The sequence below is a fragment of the Corylus avellana genome, chromosome ca9 (assembly GCF_901000735.1).
Source record: "Corylus avellana chromosome ca9, CavTom2PMs-1.0".
NCBI classification, from domain to species: domain Eukaryota; kingdom Viridiplantae; phylum Streptophyta; class Magnoliopsida; order Fagales; family Betulaceae; genus Corylus; species Corylus avellana.
This window is the reverse complement of record NC_081549.1, coordinates 5,485,419-5,501,998: the sequence shown is the minus strand read 5'-3', so window position 1 is coordinate 5,501,998 and position 16,580 is coordinate 5,485,419. Positions and strand designations below refer to the sequence as shown.

Here is a 16,580-nt window from a genome sequence, read left to right as displayed (position 1 = left end):
GTTAGGTAATTGTCTTAAATGTCTATCACAAAATTGATGAACTCTTCATGCAAGAAATAATAATAATAATAATGAAAAATTTCACTTGAACCCTATAAAACTTTGATCATTTTTGTCATTACTTCCTTAAAGTTTAAAAGTTTTTAATTTAGTGCATTGAATTTTTAATTTTTTGCAATGTCATCCTTTTGTTACATTTTTCCGTTAAATCGTGTCAAAATTTACAAAATATCAATATTTTTTTTTATAAAAAAATTGCAAAGATTCTGATGGGTTTATTTTTGCATATTTCGTTAAATCTTAATAAACGTATGAATCTTTACAATTTTTTTTTAAAAAAATGAAGGTATTTTGGTAATTTTGATACTTCTCCACTAAAAATAAAAAATTGACACACTAAATTGAAAATTTTTGAACTTTATAAATGATGTAGAAGTGAAGCAACCTTAACAAGGACCGAAAGAAAAAAGAAAATGAAGAAGAAAAAACGGCTAAGTGATTATGATCTTTGATCATGACAAGAGCCGCCTCACCCGCTACGTGTAAGTTTGCATGAAAATGTCAATAGTAAACTCAAAAACCACTAAGGGGTTTTCCGTCATTTCAGATGCTTAGAATAAGAGGGTTGGACAAGGAAGCCTTCGGCGGTTTCCATATACCACCCAAGATGGTTTCCCTCAATTAAAAAAACAAAAAACAAAACAAAACAAAAAAGGCTGTTTCACACAGGTCTTCTGTAGTTTCTATCAAGAGAGAGAGAGAGAGAAAGTTGAACAGGATATCTTATTCTCAAGAACCGCTTTATCTGAAAATTTGGTTTCAGAAAGTCGTCTGCTTCTGAGGGAGAGAGAGATAAAGGGGCAGAACTAGGGAAAGCTAATCAAAGTTGTTTGTTTGGATTCAATTCAATTCTTTCTTTCTTTTCCTCTCTCCCTCCCTCTCTCTCTCTCTCTCTCCATCTTCCCAGCAAGAAGCTCCCTCCATTAATCATAACCGACTCTCTCTTTCTCTCTCAAATGTTTGGAGGAAAACCTGGAGGCGGTTTTTCCATTGATGGGGTTTTCAACAACTCTTGAAGTAGGAGAAAGGAAGAGCAAAAATCCAAGCTTTTAGAGGCTGCAGCTTTCATGGCTTCTAATATTAAGGGCACCAGCCAGCAAACCCGAGTACAACAACAACAACAACAGCATCATAATCATCATCATCATCAACAGCAGCAGCAGCATCAAATACAAGATAATCATCATCATCAGATTCCTTATGCAATGATGCAATCATCTTCATCGTCCTCCATTCCTGGAAACTTCATGTAATTTTTACCATCTTAATTCATTTCTGTCATCGCACCGCCTATGTAGACCAGGTCCTGCTTAGTGCACATGTCTTTTTTAACTCTTTGATTTTTTTTTTTTTAATTTACCTTTTTTATTTTTCCTGTTAATTTTTGGTGTCAGCAGAAGCAAAGATACTGGAGCTTATGATTTGGGAGAACTAGATCAAGCCCTTTTTCTCTACCTCGATGGACAAGACCCCTCCACTGTCCAAGACCAAAGGCGTGAGCTTTCTCTCTCTTCCCCGTCAAATTATTTTGTGTTTTCTGGTGGGGAGATTCTTTTAGGTAAAAGCTGTTTGGGTCACAGGAAAAGCATGTCCAGAGATTGAAATCTCCTCTGGAGTACTTTCTTTGACCGAATCCTTGCAGAAAGAAACATGGAAGAAATATTTTCATTTTTCAAGGAAAATCTCTCTCTCTCTCCTCCCTCTGCTTGTCTGTGTTTCTTGTCGTATGGAGCTTGGACCATGACTTGTAACCAACCCACTGATCATGTATTCCTTGCAAATCCCACATGTACTGAAAAAGGCGTACGAATTGTGGGTTTGGTTTTTTCTTCCCTCCTTTTCTGTTTGGACCGCAGAAAGCCACAAATGCATGACGATCCCCAAACACTTGCTCCTCCCTCTGAAGATAATTAATTGTTGTCAGAAAACTTGTTTATGCAGAGAATCAAGGAATGAGGCCTCCAACTCTCAACATTTTTCCCTCTCAGCCTATGCACGTAGACCCATCATCAACAAAAGTATATTAATTTCTGCTTACTTTTTACTACTTATTGACGTTGATTAACCAATTTTTTCTTTTTAAAAAATGGGTTTGTTTTGTATTTGGTAGGCTTCTCCAGCAACTAGTGGTTCCAAGAGACCATCAGAGCCGTCTATGGAGTTGGCCAACGCACGCAACGATGTTCCCTCGGGGCCTGAACCCGCCAAATCGATCAAGGTATAATAATAATAATAATAAGTAAATTAAACCAAAAATAAATATAATTGACAACTGAGATTCTCTCAACTGTATGTCTTTGTTTTTTAAATGCTGTTTCTTTTTAATGTTGTGGCAGCGTGAAGGAAACCGCAAGGGTCCAACATCAAGCTCAGAGCAGGAGGGTCCCAAAACACCAGATCCTAAGGTTTCGATCTTTGCTTCCTTAATCTGATTCATTCTAGTAATTTATTTATTAATTCCAAGTACTCTAGTTTTGTTTCTCCGACAAACGTGAACGTGTGTTATATGATTATCTTTGCTAAGCAGACACTCAGAAGACTTGCTCAAAATCGAGAGGCAGCCAGGAAAAGCAGGCTCAGAAAAAAGGTAATAAATCCGCATAATTAAATATATAACTTCATCTCCATTTCATTGCTAAAAGTGTTCTAAACCAATTTCTGTTGCATAACAGGCATATGTTCAGCAGTTGGAAACAAGTAGAATTAAGCTTACGCAGCTGGAACAAGAGCTACAAAGAGCTAGATCACAAGTAAGTATTTTTAATTAATTAATGCCAAATCATATATTATATACCATGTAATACTCATAAAGAATTTGGTTTGATTTTCTTTTAGGGCATATTTTTTGGTGGAAATCTTATAGGAGGAGACCAGGGACTTCCGGTTCCCGTGAGCAACATTAGCACAGGTTCATCCAACAAACAAAAATCATTTTGGCTTTTGATTTTACTTTTTCTTTTAGTTGACCACTTTAAAGTTGTTCATTTTGTTCTAATTAATGGTTGAACCGGTTTTTTTCTTTTTTGTCCTTAGATGCTGCTGTCTTCGACATAGAGTATGCGAGATGGCTCGAGGAACATCATCGAATCACGTGCGAGCTCCGAGCCGCGGTGCAAGAGCATTTGCCAGAGAACGAACTACGGCTCTTTGTCGACAACTTCTTAGCTCACTTTGACGAGGCAATGAACCTCAAAAGCTTGGTCGCCAAGAGTGACGTGTTCCATATTGTTTCCGGCATGTGGAAGACTCCGGCCGAACGATGCTTCATGTGGATTGGAGGATTCCGGCCATCTGAGCTCATCAAGGTACCCCACGTGTTCAAAATAATAGTACTAACAACTTCTTTCTCTCTCAGCTCCCTCAAGTTTCTTCATATTCGCAAAATTTGTGTAGAAAAACTCCCTAAGCATGAATTATTAGGTACACTGAAAAGGGAATGGTTTTTTTACGATAAATGAAATATCCAACTTGTCGGTGGCAGTTGCAATGAAGATATCGAATAATGACTAAAAACAATTAATGACGAAAGGTGTTGTGACAGTTTCTATTATCGGGTCGTGTTAGATGTCATTTCAATAAAGCGATTTATGTTATTACAATTTCTGGATCGAGACAGAAATAGAAAGAGAGCTGTCCGGCTCTCTCCTCTTCACTATTTCTTTCTCATTCATGGAAACAAAGGTCCCGAAGCCATGCTCATCCCTCCCTTTGGTTTCTAGTAAATAAATAAAAAAAGACTCCCATGTTAAAATATGTTGATTTTGCTGTGTTTTGATTGTGTGCTAGATTTTGTTGAACCAAATTGAGCCATTAACGGAGCAGCAAATAGTGGGTATATGTACGTTACAACAATCTACACAGGAGGCTGAAGAGGCTCTCTCCCAAGGGCTCGAAGCTCTCAACCATTCTCTTATAGATACTATAACCGCCGATTCATTGAGCTGTCCTCCTAACATGGCTAACTACATGGGGCAGATGGCCATCGCGATGAACAAGTTGTCCACCGTTGAAGGCTTTGTTAGACAGGTTCGTACGTACGTTTATCATCATTAATAATTCCTAGTTGATATATATATATTCTCTTTCTTGATGTTGATGAGGGTTGATTGGAAATCAAATCTATCAAAATTGCTACTAATATGACTCACATTTTCGAGTAAATAGCTGAACAATTCAAAATTTATTTATACGGACCAAATTGTTTACAATTCGGCTAGCTAATTGCTTATCCTATAGGGTTTAATAAGTGTCTAACTCATTGTGGTCCCCCACTATGATCTTCTGACAAAACGTGGGGACATATGAGGAACAAGAATCTGTTCCTTGTTTGGCTGGAAAACCTACCCCCAACATATGAACTACTCCATGTCTCACTCCCATGAGGTGGCTGGTGGTTACAATACGGAATCTAAAAAGACATCTACCTCTCGTGAAAATGTTTTGGCAATTAACTTTCTTGAAAGGGACTTTAGAGCATTTTACCCTCATCATCTCACTAGATCCAATATATCTCCTTCAATAGATCGTGCGCTCTAGAAAGCACATGATCCAAAAACTTCTATTATTATTACCTAATTCAAACCAACCCATCTCTCTAATACTTTCTTTGTGTTTTTACACATGTTTTCTTTCAAATATGCTCTCTGAATTCTGACACTTGGAACAGAAGATAGGATTCTTTTTGAGCGGCACCCAGAAAACTAAAGACACACCAACATGTTTGAGGAAACATGGCTTTGTCATTGTATTCATAAAAGCTACTCGCACTTAAGACTAGTCACAAATCCATTAGCTAGAAGGAGTGTCACTACGTGGTGATGGTTTACAACCATTAACTACACGTGGCATTTCTGGATAAAACCTGGCCCCAGCTCATATATATATATATATATATATATATATATATACATATATGTATCTGAAACAGATCTGGGCAGCCCCATCTCTGAGTGATGTAATGGTCGTAACCGTTTGACTTAACGGCACCACGTAGACCCTTCACCCATAACTCCTTTTGACTAATGACCATTCTTGTGATTGTGAATATATATGCTTTCATAGAAGTAATTAACACCAATACCACATTGTTTTGTGATATTATTATTAGGGCCCACAAGCTTAGAATTAATGCACCCACAACCTTTTGAAAATTAAGGCCCTAGTTAGGAAAAAAATGACATGAGATTGGATCAATTACTTGGTTGTTTGCCAGAAATCAACATATATATTAGAAGGTGGAGGGTTTAAGCTTAAGCATGGTCTTGACCAATCAAACCCTAGGAAGTGATGGTAAATTCGTCATCGCAATGATTATTAGCAAATCAACCACCTAGGCTGGACCTATTTTTTTTAGTCGTAGGTTGACCACTTAATATATGCCACGAGTTGACTTACAGTGCTAATTTTTACCCTTTTCCTGTCCAGCTGCCTTGTCATCATCATTATTGTTACCATTTCATGAAAATTAATTTGACCTGCTCACAATCAATAAATATCCTTCCTAATTAATTAAGTTGCATGCATTACGTCATTAATTACCCAAAAAAAATTAAAAAAAAAAAACAAGTATATATATATATTCACCAACTAGATTTCCATGTCCACATTTGATCATGTTTTCAATATTTTTATTCTTTAGCGAATTTGACAAGCAAACTGCTCGTGGGGTAAAGTCAAATTCGTGTCTCAGTAAAACACTCTATAAATTTATTGTTGAATAAATTAACAAAATAATAGTCGTTAAACTCTTTATTATTTTCTTATAGTCAAGTTTAGATAGAAGACTTTTTTTTCCTGTTTTGATTATGCTATTGATCTATGCAATTAATTTATTATTAACAAATAAATAAATAAATAAACTTACAGGCAGATAATCTGAGGCACCAGACGATTCACCGGCTGCATCAGATCCTGACAACCCGGCAAGCGGCAAGGTGTTTTCTGGCAATTTCAGAGTACTTCCATCGGCTCCGAGCTCTGAGCTCTCTGTGGCTAGCACGCCCTCGACAGGAATGATAAAAGAACCCTAGAAGACCCCCACCCACATCTTTAAATCTCTTTCCCTTGATATACTATTAATGTACTTCTTTGAAATCCATTTTCTCATCATTTCTATAGAGATGTATAGAACTATAGATAGACAAATTTAAATCTGAAGCAGTAGAATTCTCTCTCTCTCTCTCTCTCTCTCTCTCTCTCTTGCTGATCTCTTTCTTCTTGGGTAACGAATTTTGGAGAAGAAATGGTGTCCACAGTCCGCAGCCATTATTGACTGAAAACTAGAGGTGTGGAGGAAGAAGAAAATGAGAAGAAGAGGGTTTGATTTGGTGTTTACTTATGATAAAAGTTGGTTAGAGTAAGACAAGGAATTGTTTGGCTTTAGACGAAAACTGAAGCCGGGTGTTGAAAGATGAAACTGAAACGTCCCATTTGGTCTCGGGGTTGCTGCAGCCTTGCATGCATGCTCAATAGGCTTTCATCTTGGGCTTTCCCCTCGGCCCATTTGTTTAACCCCTCAGATAATGGCCCTTGCTAGTTGAGTTGTCCAAAAACTAAGCAGTTTGTGGTCAACAAAAAACCTAAAAAAAAAAGATTCTCTAGAAAAGTCTTTTTTTTTTTTTAATAAAAAAAATGACCCGATATCCATCGCCATTATATTTGTCAAGACAAATGCTAGAGAGCCAAAGATAATTGTTCAGAATTTTTTTCAAATTGATATGAAAGAATTTTAAAATGAAAATTAAAGGGGTCAACTGAAATCCTGTCACGTCAGTTTGGAAAAAATTATTGACAATTCTCTTAAGCTCTCTAGCACTTTTTCGCATCAAAACACTTTTTTAAACAAAAATAAATAAATAAATAAGCCTTTGAAACACACGTTAACAAATGGAGAAGTGGTAGAGAACCAAACAAATGAACCCAGAAAAAATTTTAAACTAACGTGACAAGGGTTTTTAAATTAAAAATATATAATTTTCTCTCTCTTATCTGCTACTTACAATCTGTCACGTCAGTTTGAAAATTTTTCTGAGTTCATTTGTTTAGTTTCTTATCACTTCTCTTTGATGTGATTTAAAGGTGAAATCAACTTATGCTTTGAGTTATTTTGTTAATATTTTAATTTGAGAACATAAAAGAGACAAAAACAAATTCGTTAAAAAAAAATTACTGCATCTTTATGGAATTGAGTTTTATTGCGGAAGAATCAAAATCACTAAAAACAAGGTTTTGACGGCTGTAGAATTTTGTTCAAGTGTTGTAAAAAAAAAAAAAAAAAAAAGTTATATAAGCTTTTTTTGTAATTTTTCAACTATTCAAATTCAATAATTTTTTTGATAAAAGAGAAAGATAATAAAATAAAATCTGAATTATTAAAAAATCAAAAGAGATCTCCTGTAACCTTTTGAGTGTTAGATGAGTTAAAAAGCAATATGAACATGAGCTTGGACCGGATCTTGTTGACACTAACCCCTTTATTATGGTCAAGACCCAAACTCAATGACTATATACGTGCGGCTTTTGAAAATGGGTACACAGCTCCACATCGAGTTGTTTGCCCTATGACAAAGGCTAGCTAATAGCCTAATTAGACTCAAAGATCATTATCACCAAGCAATTATTTGTTGGTCCTATAAATTCAATCTCTAAAAAGTATTATACATCTCTTTTAACACGTCAAAATATATTTTATTTTTTATTAATGCTATTTAAAAGATATATAAGAAACACATGGTAAAAAAAAAAAAAAAAAAAAGCGTGTTTTTTACATGTAAAATGATACATTTCACTTTTAGAGATTAAATTTGAAAAACTTTTTTACACCCCAAGTTGTAAAAATTTTATGTCCAATATATATATTGTTAGGTTAAAAATTAATCACGTGCAGACCGAGCTGCTATTCACCTACAAAACCGTAAAGAGTCGTCAATAAACCTTTGATCCTTTGATGTCTAAGTCATTATTTTGAATATGGGAAAGAAAGAGAATGGAGAAGAGAGAGAGGGCTCTCCTTTAGAGGGAGGTCACGTTAATTTTTTTTTTTTTTTTTTTTTTTTAAATCAAAGCGGGAGAGAGGGAAAATGGGAAATTTGATAGACATAGTTGAGGGGAGAAAGAGGAGAATATAAGGCCTCTCTTGGGACTTTTTTTGGGCTACAACATAAATAAGCCCTATTTTGGGCTTTTCTCAGGCCTTGGTAGCATCAAATAACATCTATTTACTAATATAATCAAGCCGAATTTGGGTATTAAAAAAGTTCAAACTTAACTCATTTTATTTTATTTCGAATGTGAGTTGTGTTCGGACTCGTCACTTAACTTTATCATTAAGCTTAATTTATTTATTTATTGAACAAGTTTCAACTTTTTCATGAGTGGCATTGCCGTTAAATTCATTTTAATTATTAATTAGCTATAGTTAAGACTATATCATTTAATTTAATTAAATACACTAGTTTTTATTTAAGCATTTATAAAAATTATCTTTCGCAATTCTTCCACATGCGAGGATATGTTATATCTTATTAAATGAACTATTTATATTATAAATAGTGGTTTGACCTTATAACAAATAAATATTTATGGTATAAAAATAAACTTATACCTAGGAAAAAACATAAAAAAGTTTTTTTTTTTTTTTCAACATAAATAAATAAAAATAAAAAAGGAAAGAGGAAAAATGGAGGAAGAACATAGGAAATTATTATTATTATTATTTATTTATTATTATTTTTTTTTTCTTATATGGTGGCTAGGGTTTATCCCCTCTTCTTCTCATTGCGCCTTCGTTTTCTATTCCCTTGTGAAGAGCATAAGCCCTATCTTCCAAGTCCAATGGCGCCGAAGGTGGGAGGCGGGAGAATGAGCCGCAACCCAGATCTCGTTCGCGGCGTCGGTAAGTACTCCCGATCCAAGATGTACCACAAGCGTGGTCTCTGGGCTATAAAGGCCAAGAACGGAGGCGTCTTCCCCCGCCATGACCCCCAGCCGGCGGCTGCCAACCCGGTACCTGAGAAGTCGCCCAAGTTCTATCCAGCTGACGACGTAAAGAAGCCGCTCGTCAACAAGCGAAAGCCCAAGCCCACCAAGCTCAGGTTCGGCTTTTCTGCTACTCATGCTCTCCGTTGTTTCCCGCAGAATATTAAATAACATTTCTTTTTTACTGTTGGTTTTTGTTTTGGGAATGTGTTAGGACGAGTATTACTCCAGGGACGGTGTTGATATTGTTGACTGGGAGGTTCATGGGGAAGAGAGTAGTTTTTCTCAAACAACTTTCATCTGGGTTGCTTCTTGTTACTGGTAAGTTTATTTTACTGTTGTTGATTTTTTGAACTTATTCGAATTGTTGTTGCTGTTTGAATGGTTTTTGGGTGGAATAGAAGCAATGTAGGGGATATTACTTGACTCTTGTACTTTTGTTATGTTATTTTTTGTCAAAGAACAAGAAAAGGAAAAAAAAAAAAAACTGCATAGTTGTGATTTGTTTCCATGCTCCACGACCCAATCTATAGGAATAATAGATGCTTTGGTTTATAGTGTGTGATGCCATAGCATGTTATTGGGCTTGTCATTAATATTAAAATTGAGCTCAATAATTGTGGAAATGTCTAATCTACCAGCTGAACTACACGAAATATAAGTGAACTTTTCATTCGACACTGTTACCCTTTATATTTGAAGTTATAAGGAGGAACACACAGGAAATGGTTTGCACAAATCTTTGTGTAGTTTTCTGTTAACCGTCATAAGCTCTTTCTCTGAAAAAACAATTTTCAGTTGCCCCAAACACGGTAAAATGAAAAGTATTTAGTTTTGGGAAATATACAAATGGAGCCCGAGTGTGGTTTATTTTCTAAGAAATATGTAGTTTCATTAGTTTTCTGTTGTTTCCTATGCATGTTCTGTTTTTGTGGCACGCTTCTCTCCCTTTAGGTGAAAAACTTAAAAACTGAGAAGAAATAAGCTTTCTATGCAATCTTGCTGAATTTATGCTATAACAGGGCCATTCAAGATCAATGGTGTTCCCTTAAGACGAGTGAACCAATCTTATGTTATTGCAACTGCCACCAAGGTTGACGTTTCTGGGGTCAATTTAGAAAAGTTTGATGATGGTTACTTCGCAAAGGAAGCAGACAAGAAGAATAAGAAAGGAGAGGGAGAGTTCTTTGAGGCTGAGAAAGAGGTTTGTTAAAGCCTTTTGTTTTTGATATTATCATGCTACTTGTTCTTCTATTCATGCTATTTGTTCTTTTTCTATGATAAATATAGCCATCCCCTGATGACCTGATCCATTTGGTCCAGTTGGTCTGTTTGTTCTGCATGCATTTGATCGTTAATAATGGAAAAAAGAAGAAGATACTTTAAAGGATAGGAGAAGTGTCATGCCATGTGATTTATGCTTTCTCGAATAATTTTAATTACTAATTGGGTTTTCCTTAACAAATTGAAGGAAAAGAAGGTACTCCCGCAAGAGAAGAAAGATGGTCAAAAGCTTGTTGATACCCTATTGATAAATGCCATTGAGGGAGTCCCAGACTTGCAGAGCTATCTGGCTTCAAGATTTTCTCTCAAGTCAGGCATGAAGCCTCATGAGCTAGTGTTTTAGGGGAAGTATCTCAGTTCTTGTCATGAGAATTGTCTATTCTCGAGTTTTTTTTTTTTTTTGGGACTATTCTAGAGTTCGTCGAGTATATTATAAGTTGCCATATTTTCAAATTTTATAGCAGAACCAAAATTTTGTATTGACAAATTTTGCCTTATGTGAGAATTTCATTTTGCCAATTCGATTGTCTTCTAATACCAATAATCAATATATTGCCCTGCTTCTTTTGCTACTTCTGCTATACATAATACAATGATATGATTGCTCTGTTGTTTATGAGTTTTGGGTTCTTGGGGATTTTTCTCCTGCTCTGTATCCAGTCGGACATGGATCATGTTGAACCTGTTACGTCCTTGAAAACTGTTTGGTTTGCTGTCCGTTGTTTGTGAGTTTCTGGGTTTGCCTGTGTTGCAGTATTAGTGGTTGTTTTACTTGTAAATATTAAAGGACTAAGGAAAGAAATCAACAAAACTTTATTAACCAAATGGTAATTTTCTAGACATTCGAGTCCCAAACAACGCAGGAATTTAAAAACTGAAAATACAAGCCGTGTTGATTCCAATGGAAAAAAAAAAACAAAAAAACAGCAAAGAAACAGAATAATATGATTGGATAGTGGAATGTCATGCTTGTGTTATCTCCTTTCATCTCAAAGCATGCTATCAGCGCGAGATGGCAGTCTTCTGAAGAAATTGCTGGGCACTGAGGGTAGCTTGCTTCGGAATTTGGGATGCCTTAGCCAAAACATGCCTGCAAGCAAAGCAATTATCCTAAAGGGTGTCACGTAGAGAACCACAGCAGCATTAAGGCAGAAAATAAGGAAGAGACTGGTTGCTCTTGGGTCTCTCCAGCTGAGCAGAGCCTGAAATCTCTCTCCCTGTGTTGCAATATCTCCCACCACTGTCTGAATTCTTCCGGCTACACTTCTAAGCCGGTCATACCTCATACGCACGACATCTTGAGCCTTAGATGTAGGAAAGGTGTCAAACTCTTCATCCATCTCATCTTGGTGAACTGCTTCCGCCCATGAAAGTTTAGTATCCATGTGAGGAGGATGCCTTGACCGGAACCGGAAATTCCATATCCCGATGAGAAACATGTATAGGAAGGCTGTTGGAAGGATCAATTCTGGGTAGCAGATCAATATGAAAAACAGGACATGAACTAGTACTGAAGTAACCGGGTTCTTCCAATGACAAACCTCACCAAGCCACCTGCTCATAGAGATTACACCTGAAAACAGTGATACAATTCTGAAGAAGTTAGCTTTGCTTCTTCTCATGCTCCACATGTGGGAATCCACATCCAGCATATACTCGACAACCTCTTTCCTCAATGGCGGCTCGGCTCGGCCTAGCCTTACTGCTACAATGTTCATCGCCTGATACCTCAAACTATCTAACTGGTTTACAGTGAAGGGTTGTAGATAATGCATTTTTGGAAGCAATGGGTGTCCGTAGAGGTAAATTATATGTGCTAAAGAGAGACAAGTGAATCGAACTGCTAATTGGAGTTCACCCATCTTTTTCAATCCAGAAGATTGCAGAACCAGAAGTGGATAAGAGTTTGTATAAATTCGATCCATTTCCAGGGTCGATAGTCGGATTCTTACCTTCCCGATTCTCGAGTCGTTTCGAGCTCCGCTGCCGGCACCTGGTTTCTCATGTCCACCCAAATGGCAGTTGTCGAAAACTCCCAAGGTGATCACAGTGCAAGGATCATAGACCTCCCATGTATATTGCTCGTTCCATTTCGGGCTGAGGCTGTCGATGATTGTTCTGGTTCGCACCCACTTCTGCCCATACTTGGCTACACAATAAGCGTCTGTGGTTCCCCTGCCGTCCTTCGTCTTCATTGGGAGAAGCCCTTGAGCACTCAAAATCCCCACTTCAAGAATGCCGATTGGATTCTTCCATAGCTGCCGAGCAGTGGGCCGTACATCGCTTACGTACATTGTAGATTCATCCAGTACATGGTAAGCACCTTCAAGAGATACTCTGAGGTGAACCCTGCTTGAAAACTTATGCTCGTGCCTCTTGTCTCCCTCCAAAGCACCGAAGCCAAATTTTTCAAGGTTGAACCAGCGGGAATGAACTGGCCTGTGATCCAACCGCCTCTCAAAAATGTTGAGGGGCAGAAATATCTTTCCCATTATTTCATCTTTTGCAGAGGTTACTTTATTTTCAACTGTAAGCTCCAGCTGCTCCTCGAAAGGTTCGGCGGCTACAAAGATTAAATCTTCGTTCCAGAGCGGGTTGGTGGTTCGCGTCGGGCATAGCTTTGTTTTCAGCATTTGATTTCCAACACGAGCCTTCACAAAAGCTTGCGGCGGTTGGCTTCTGTCATCTGGCTCAACATCCTGAGCTTCAATCACATTAACTCTGAGATACCAGAGTTTTGGTGAAACATAAACCTTGGATCGGATACTGAAAACTCCCTCCCCATGAACTGAAGCAGCATCTGAATGCCAGGCCTCCGGGAAAGCTTCATCTGCTTGTGTTCCCATCCAAACAGCAAGCATAATCTCTCCTTTCACCTTGGCTTTCCCCTGCCGGTCCTCTAGTCTATACCACTGAGGTGCCAAAGGGCTGTCTGGGGGAACCCTTGTTGGAACTTCATTCATGTCGAAGTTCACCTTCCCTAAAATATCATCTCTTCCGACCATCTCTCTTTCTCTGACAATAACTTCAAGATTTGATGACTGAATCTTGTCTTTTGAGAAGGCGAAAACCTGTCTCCATTCAGGGTTTGTTTTCTTCTCGAAGTGCTGAGTTTTTCCCTTATAATTCCCCATCTTCACTTCAACATATGGGTCACAGTTTCCCGTTACAGGGTTGGTGGGAAGATCTTTGGCTTTCTCAACTCGAACATATAGGTAAAACATCTGTTGGACTAGATCATAAGTGCTCGTAGCCCTTTCGCTGCTAATCCAACCTCCTCCACCGCGTAGTCCTCCATGCGGCCACCGCTCCCCAAGCTGGGGTTTCATGTCCTTCAGTTTATAGTCCTCTTGGGGCTTAGGAACAGCTGGTGAACTCATTGCTGCAGGTTGATGAGTGCTCCTCTTTAGTCTCCGCCCTGAAACTCCCTTTTTCCTGCAAAATCAGCTTTTGAAGTGTAATTGCTCCTCTTATGATCTTCTTCTTGTCTTTTTAGCAGGTGTCACAGCTGGTTGGCCGCTTCCGGTACCCTCAAATTTCCAGCTATATGAATTGTGCTAGTTCAGATATGTTTCACTGCTCTAGTAGCTGTGATACCTGAAGTAGAAATATGAACATGAATACATGATATCAATAGCAGTCATTGAAAGATATATAGTTGCAGAAAATAGAATAGAGATATTTGTTCAGACTCTTCTTTGAGAGACTCTAAAGTTTCTCTGAGCTTTGACATATTATAAAAAAAACACTCTTTACCATCTGTAATCGTCAATGATCTTCATATCCTTTATTGACTTCTATATATATATATATACTCAGAGCCATGAGTTCTTATTTCCCAGAAAAAGTAACATGAAGAAAATGACTTTTCTCACCATAATCATGATTTCACTGGTGATTTTGAGGCGCTTCAAATATCCTTGTGAGGCCAAGAAATGAGAACAATCATCTATCCCGGCTGTAGAAGTTGGCTCTGAAAACCACAGAACCAGAGACTTTTCCTGCTGGCTTAAAAGACAGAAAAGAATCCTAATGTTTATAAAAGGACAAGAGAACATAATGATGAAGGTATGGATTGAAAGTCATTGGTGTATGCAGAGCAAGGGAGAATGATAGCAAAAGCTTTTGCTTTGTTTAAACGCAAATTAATTAAGATTGGGACCATTAATAGCAGCCAGTCTCAGAGGGTGGAAAAGGCAATGGGATAGTTGTCCGAAAATTCCATGTTTGTAAAAGATCATTGACACTCCACTAGGGAAGGACAAAGGTTGTCTTTTTAGATTTAATATCAGAGTCACGTAGTGCACAAACACTTTGTTAGATTCTTTCCACTTTGATTACTTTGATAAATGGTCAAACAGCAACGAACATCTCCTCACATTGCCCCTCCCTCTATCTTCCTAGCTTTAATTTCTGCAGATTCCAGCATCCAAGACCCGTGTGTGTTCGAACTGCATTGCTTAGGCTATGTGACAACTTTGTTCTTTTTGCAGGAAAGTTCAGGAAAGCAAGAGAAACAGAGATAAAGAAATTCATAGGGTGCTAAAGTGGTCTTACAGGAAAGCAAAAGCAAAACAGAAAGCTTAAGGGTAGTAGGTGACCTTGCACATAAAGATGCCTTCGAACGTTATTCTCTTTCTTTATTCCCCATTCAAAATGATTTCCTACTCTAAACATTACTTTCTTTCTGAACAGATTTTTTTTGAATAAACTTCTTCAGGAACTTGGTACGAGGTTTGGTTAAACAGGTCAAATTTTCTCGTAATGGTTTGAAGCATTCACAACAGTCTCAGCAAACTTACTAGGAAAAATAGCTAAAAACTCACGTTTCTTGGTACAAAGGAAAAAGAACCCTAGAATTGAACTTCCTGCATCGTTTCACCCATTGCCAAACAACTCTTCTGCCTTCTTTTTTTTTTTTTTTCTTTTCTTTTTTTCAACATTTATGTGTTTTTGTTTTTTCTTTCACAAACAATTTTTCTTTCACTATTTCCTCCCAACATGAACATTCTCAAGTGCCCATATCCCTTAAGAGTCTCCGTAGGGGTGCTTCAATGAAAAATTGAGGCTTAAGGGGGAAAAAGAGGTTAAAATGGGGGTATTTTTAAATAATAATATAATATTTTTATGTTAAATATGAAATATTAAAAAATTATTCTTGAATAATTTTATGTATTTAAGTTTTGTTAATATATTATTTTGAATAAATGATGACTAATCCATTTTATATTTCTTATGACATAGTTGATAGTAAATATGATTTTATTAACTATGGGTTTGGACGTCTGGGTCGGTACGCCAGCCTGTATCTAAACCTATTGGGCCTGTGATTACTTGTTATTGGGTAGGACGAATAGTCATGAAGGGTTGGGCTTAACAAAATATAATTTCCCAGCAATAGAACAGGTGGAGTAATTACGAAGCCACTAGGCCCACTACCTAGTTCTTTATTTTTATTTTAAAATTGCCTAATAATGTTGATATGGCGTTGATATTAGGTTCTAATGTGGATTTCGATGTGTTAAATGAGACACACGTTATGGACGGATAAATATGATTATTTTTTTATTTTCAAAGCCATTGACGGCCAATATTATATATTTGGAATGTGTAAATTTGATAAACAATTGTCTAGAGAGTTGAATGTAGAAGCAAGTTAACCTTGAGATCGTGGAGAGTTGACAATTGTCTAGAGAGTTGACAATTGTTCCCGTTTGTTTTATTTTCCTTATATTGTCTTTGTTTATGTTTTTTCCCTGTATGCATTTCATTCTTGTTATTTGCTTGTAATAAGACATTGTCTTTTTGGTTCGCCCACGTTTTATTTTAGTTTTCTTGTTTCTATTTTGTAATAAGGCTTGGCCACTCGATCTACCTACTTGGATGTGAATTGAACTTTGGTCTAGATCTTTTAGGTCGTGGATGTGAATTTTAGTCCAAACCTTCGAGTTGTGGACGTGAACTTCATCCTAGCTTTTGGGTCGAGGACGAATTTGCGCTACCTATGCATTAGATTGTTTCTGTCTTATACAGATATGTTATTTCAACTGAAAACTAGTCATAGGTTAGCGGAGATTTTAAGTGATGTTGTATCCTTATAGCTTCGGCTATAATTTGCATTTTCAGGGCTTTGTGCTCCTGCGATATAAGAATTTTATGCTCGTGATTATTATCAATGAAATTGAAATGTATTTCTTTCAAAAAAAAAAAAAAAAAGTTAACCTTGAGATCGGTTGGTGATAACACTGGATGCGTGGTCT

The 16,580-nt window shown here is 37.1% G+C and overlaps 3 protein-coding genes across 4 annotated transcripts; 2 read left to right on the top strand and 1 right to left on the bottom strand.

The window, feature by feature from the left end:
* The first annotated feature begins 897 nt into the window (after positions 1–897).
* LOC132191929 (bZIP transcription factor TGA10) lies at positions 898–6,224 on the top strand. Of its 2 annotated transcripts, none has more exons than XM_059607065.1 (11): positions 898–1,309; positions 1,458–1,555; positions 2,002–2,078; positions 2,171–2,278; positions 2,397–2,465; positions 2,588–2,647; positions 2,733–2,810; positions 2,896–2,968; positions 3,094–3,365; positions 3,847–4,086; positions 5,926–6,224. In XM_059607065.1, exons 1-11 carry the CDS (start codon positions 1,128–1,130, stop codon positions 6,073–6,075), a joined length of 1,407 nt encoding a protein of 468 aa, XP_059463048.1. In that variant the 5' UTR covers positions 898–1,127; the 3' UTR covers positions 6,076–6,224. The 2 variants fall into 2 exon arrangements, with proteins under 2 accessions (XP_059463048.1, XP_059463047.1); XM_059607064.1 differs by having other exon boundaries at positions 1,455–1,555.
* Positions 6,225–8,823: 2,599 nt separating this feature from the next.
* On the top strand, positions 8,824–10,892 carry LOC132192095 (large ribosomal subunit protein eL6-like). Its single transcript, XM_059607306.1, has 4 exons — positions 8,824–9,152; positions 9,251–9,357; positions 10,059–10,240; positions 10,508–10,892. Exons 1-4 carry the CDS (start codon positions 8,893–8,895, stop codon positions 10,661–10,663), a joined length of 705 nt encoding a protein of 234 aa, XP_059463289.1. The 5' UTR covers positions 8,824–8,892; the 3' UTR covers positions 10,664–10,892.
* A 281-nt stretch (positions 10,893–11,173) lies between these two features.
* LOC132162182 (FT-interacting protein 1) lies at positions 11,174–15,017 on the bottom strand. The gene is made up of 2 exons (XM_059572447.1): positions 14,196–15,017; positions 11,174–13,917 (listed from the first exon to the last, which is right to left on the bottom strand). The coding sequence occupies exon 2, from the start codon at positions 13,698–13,700 to the stop codon at positions 11,310–11,312; it is 2,391 nt and encodes a 796-aa protein (XP_059428430.1). The 5' UTR covers positions 13,701–13,917; positions 14,196–15,017; the 3' UTR covers positions 11,174–11,309.
* Positions 15,018–16,580: the final 1,563 nt, after the last annotated feature.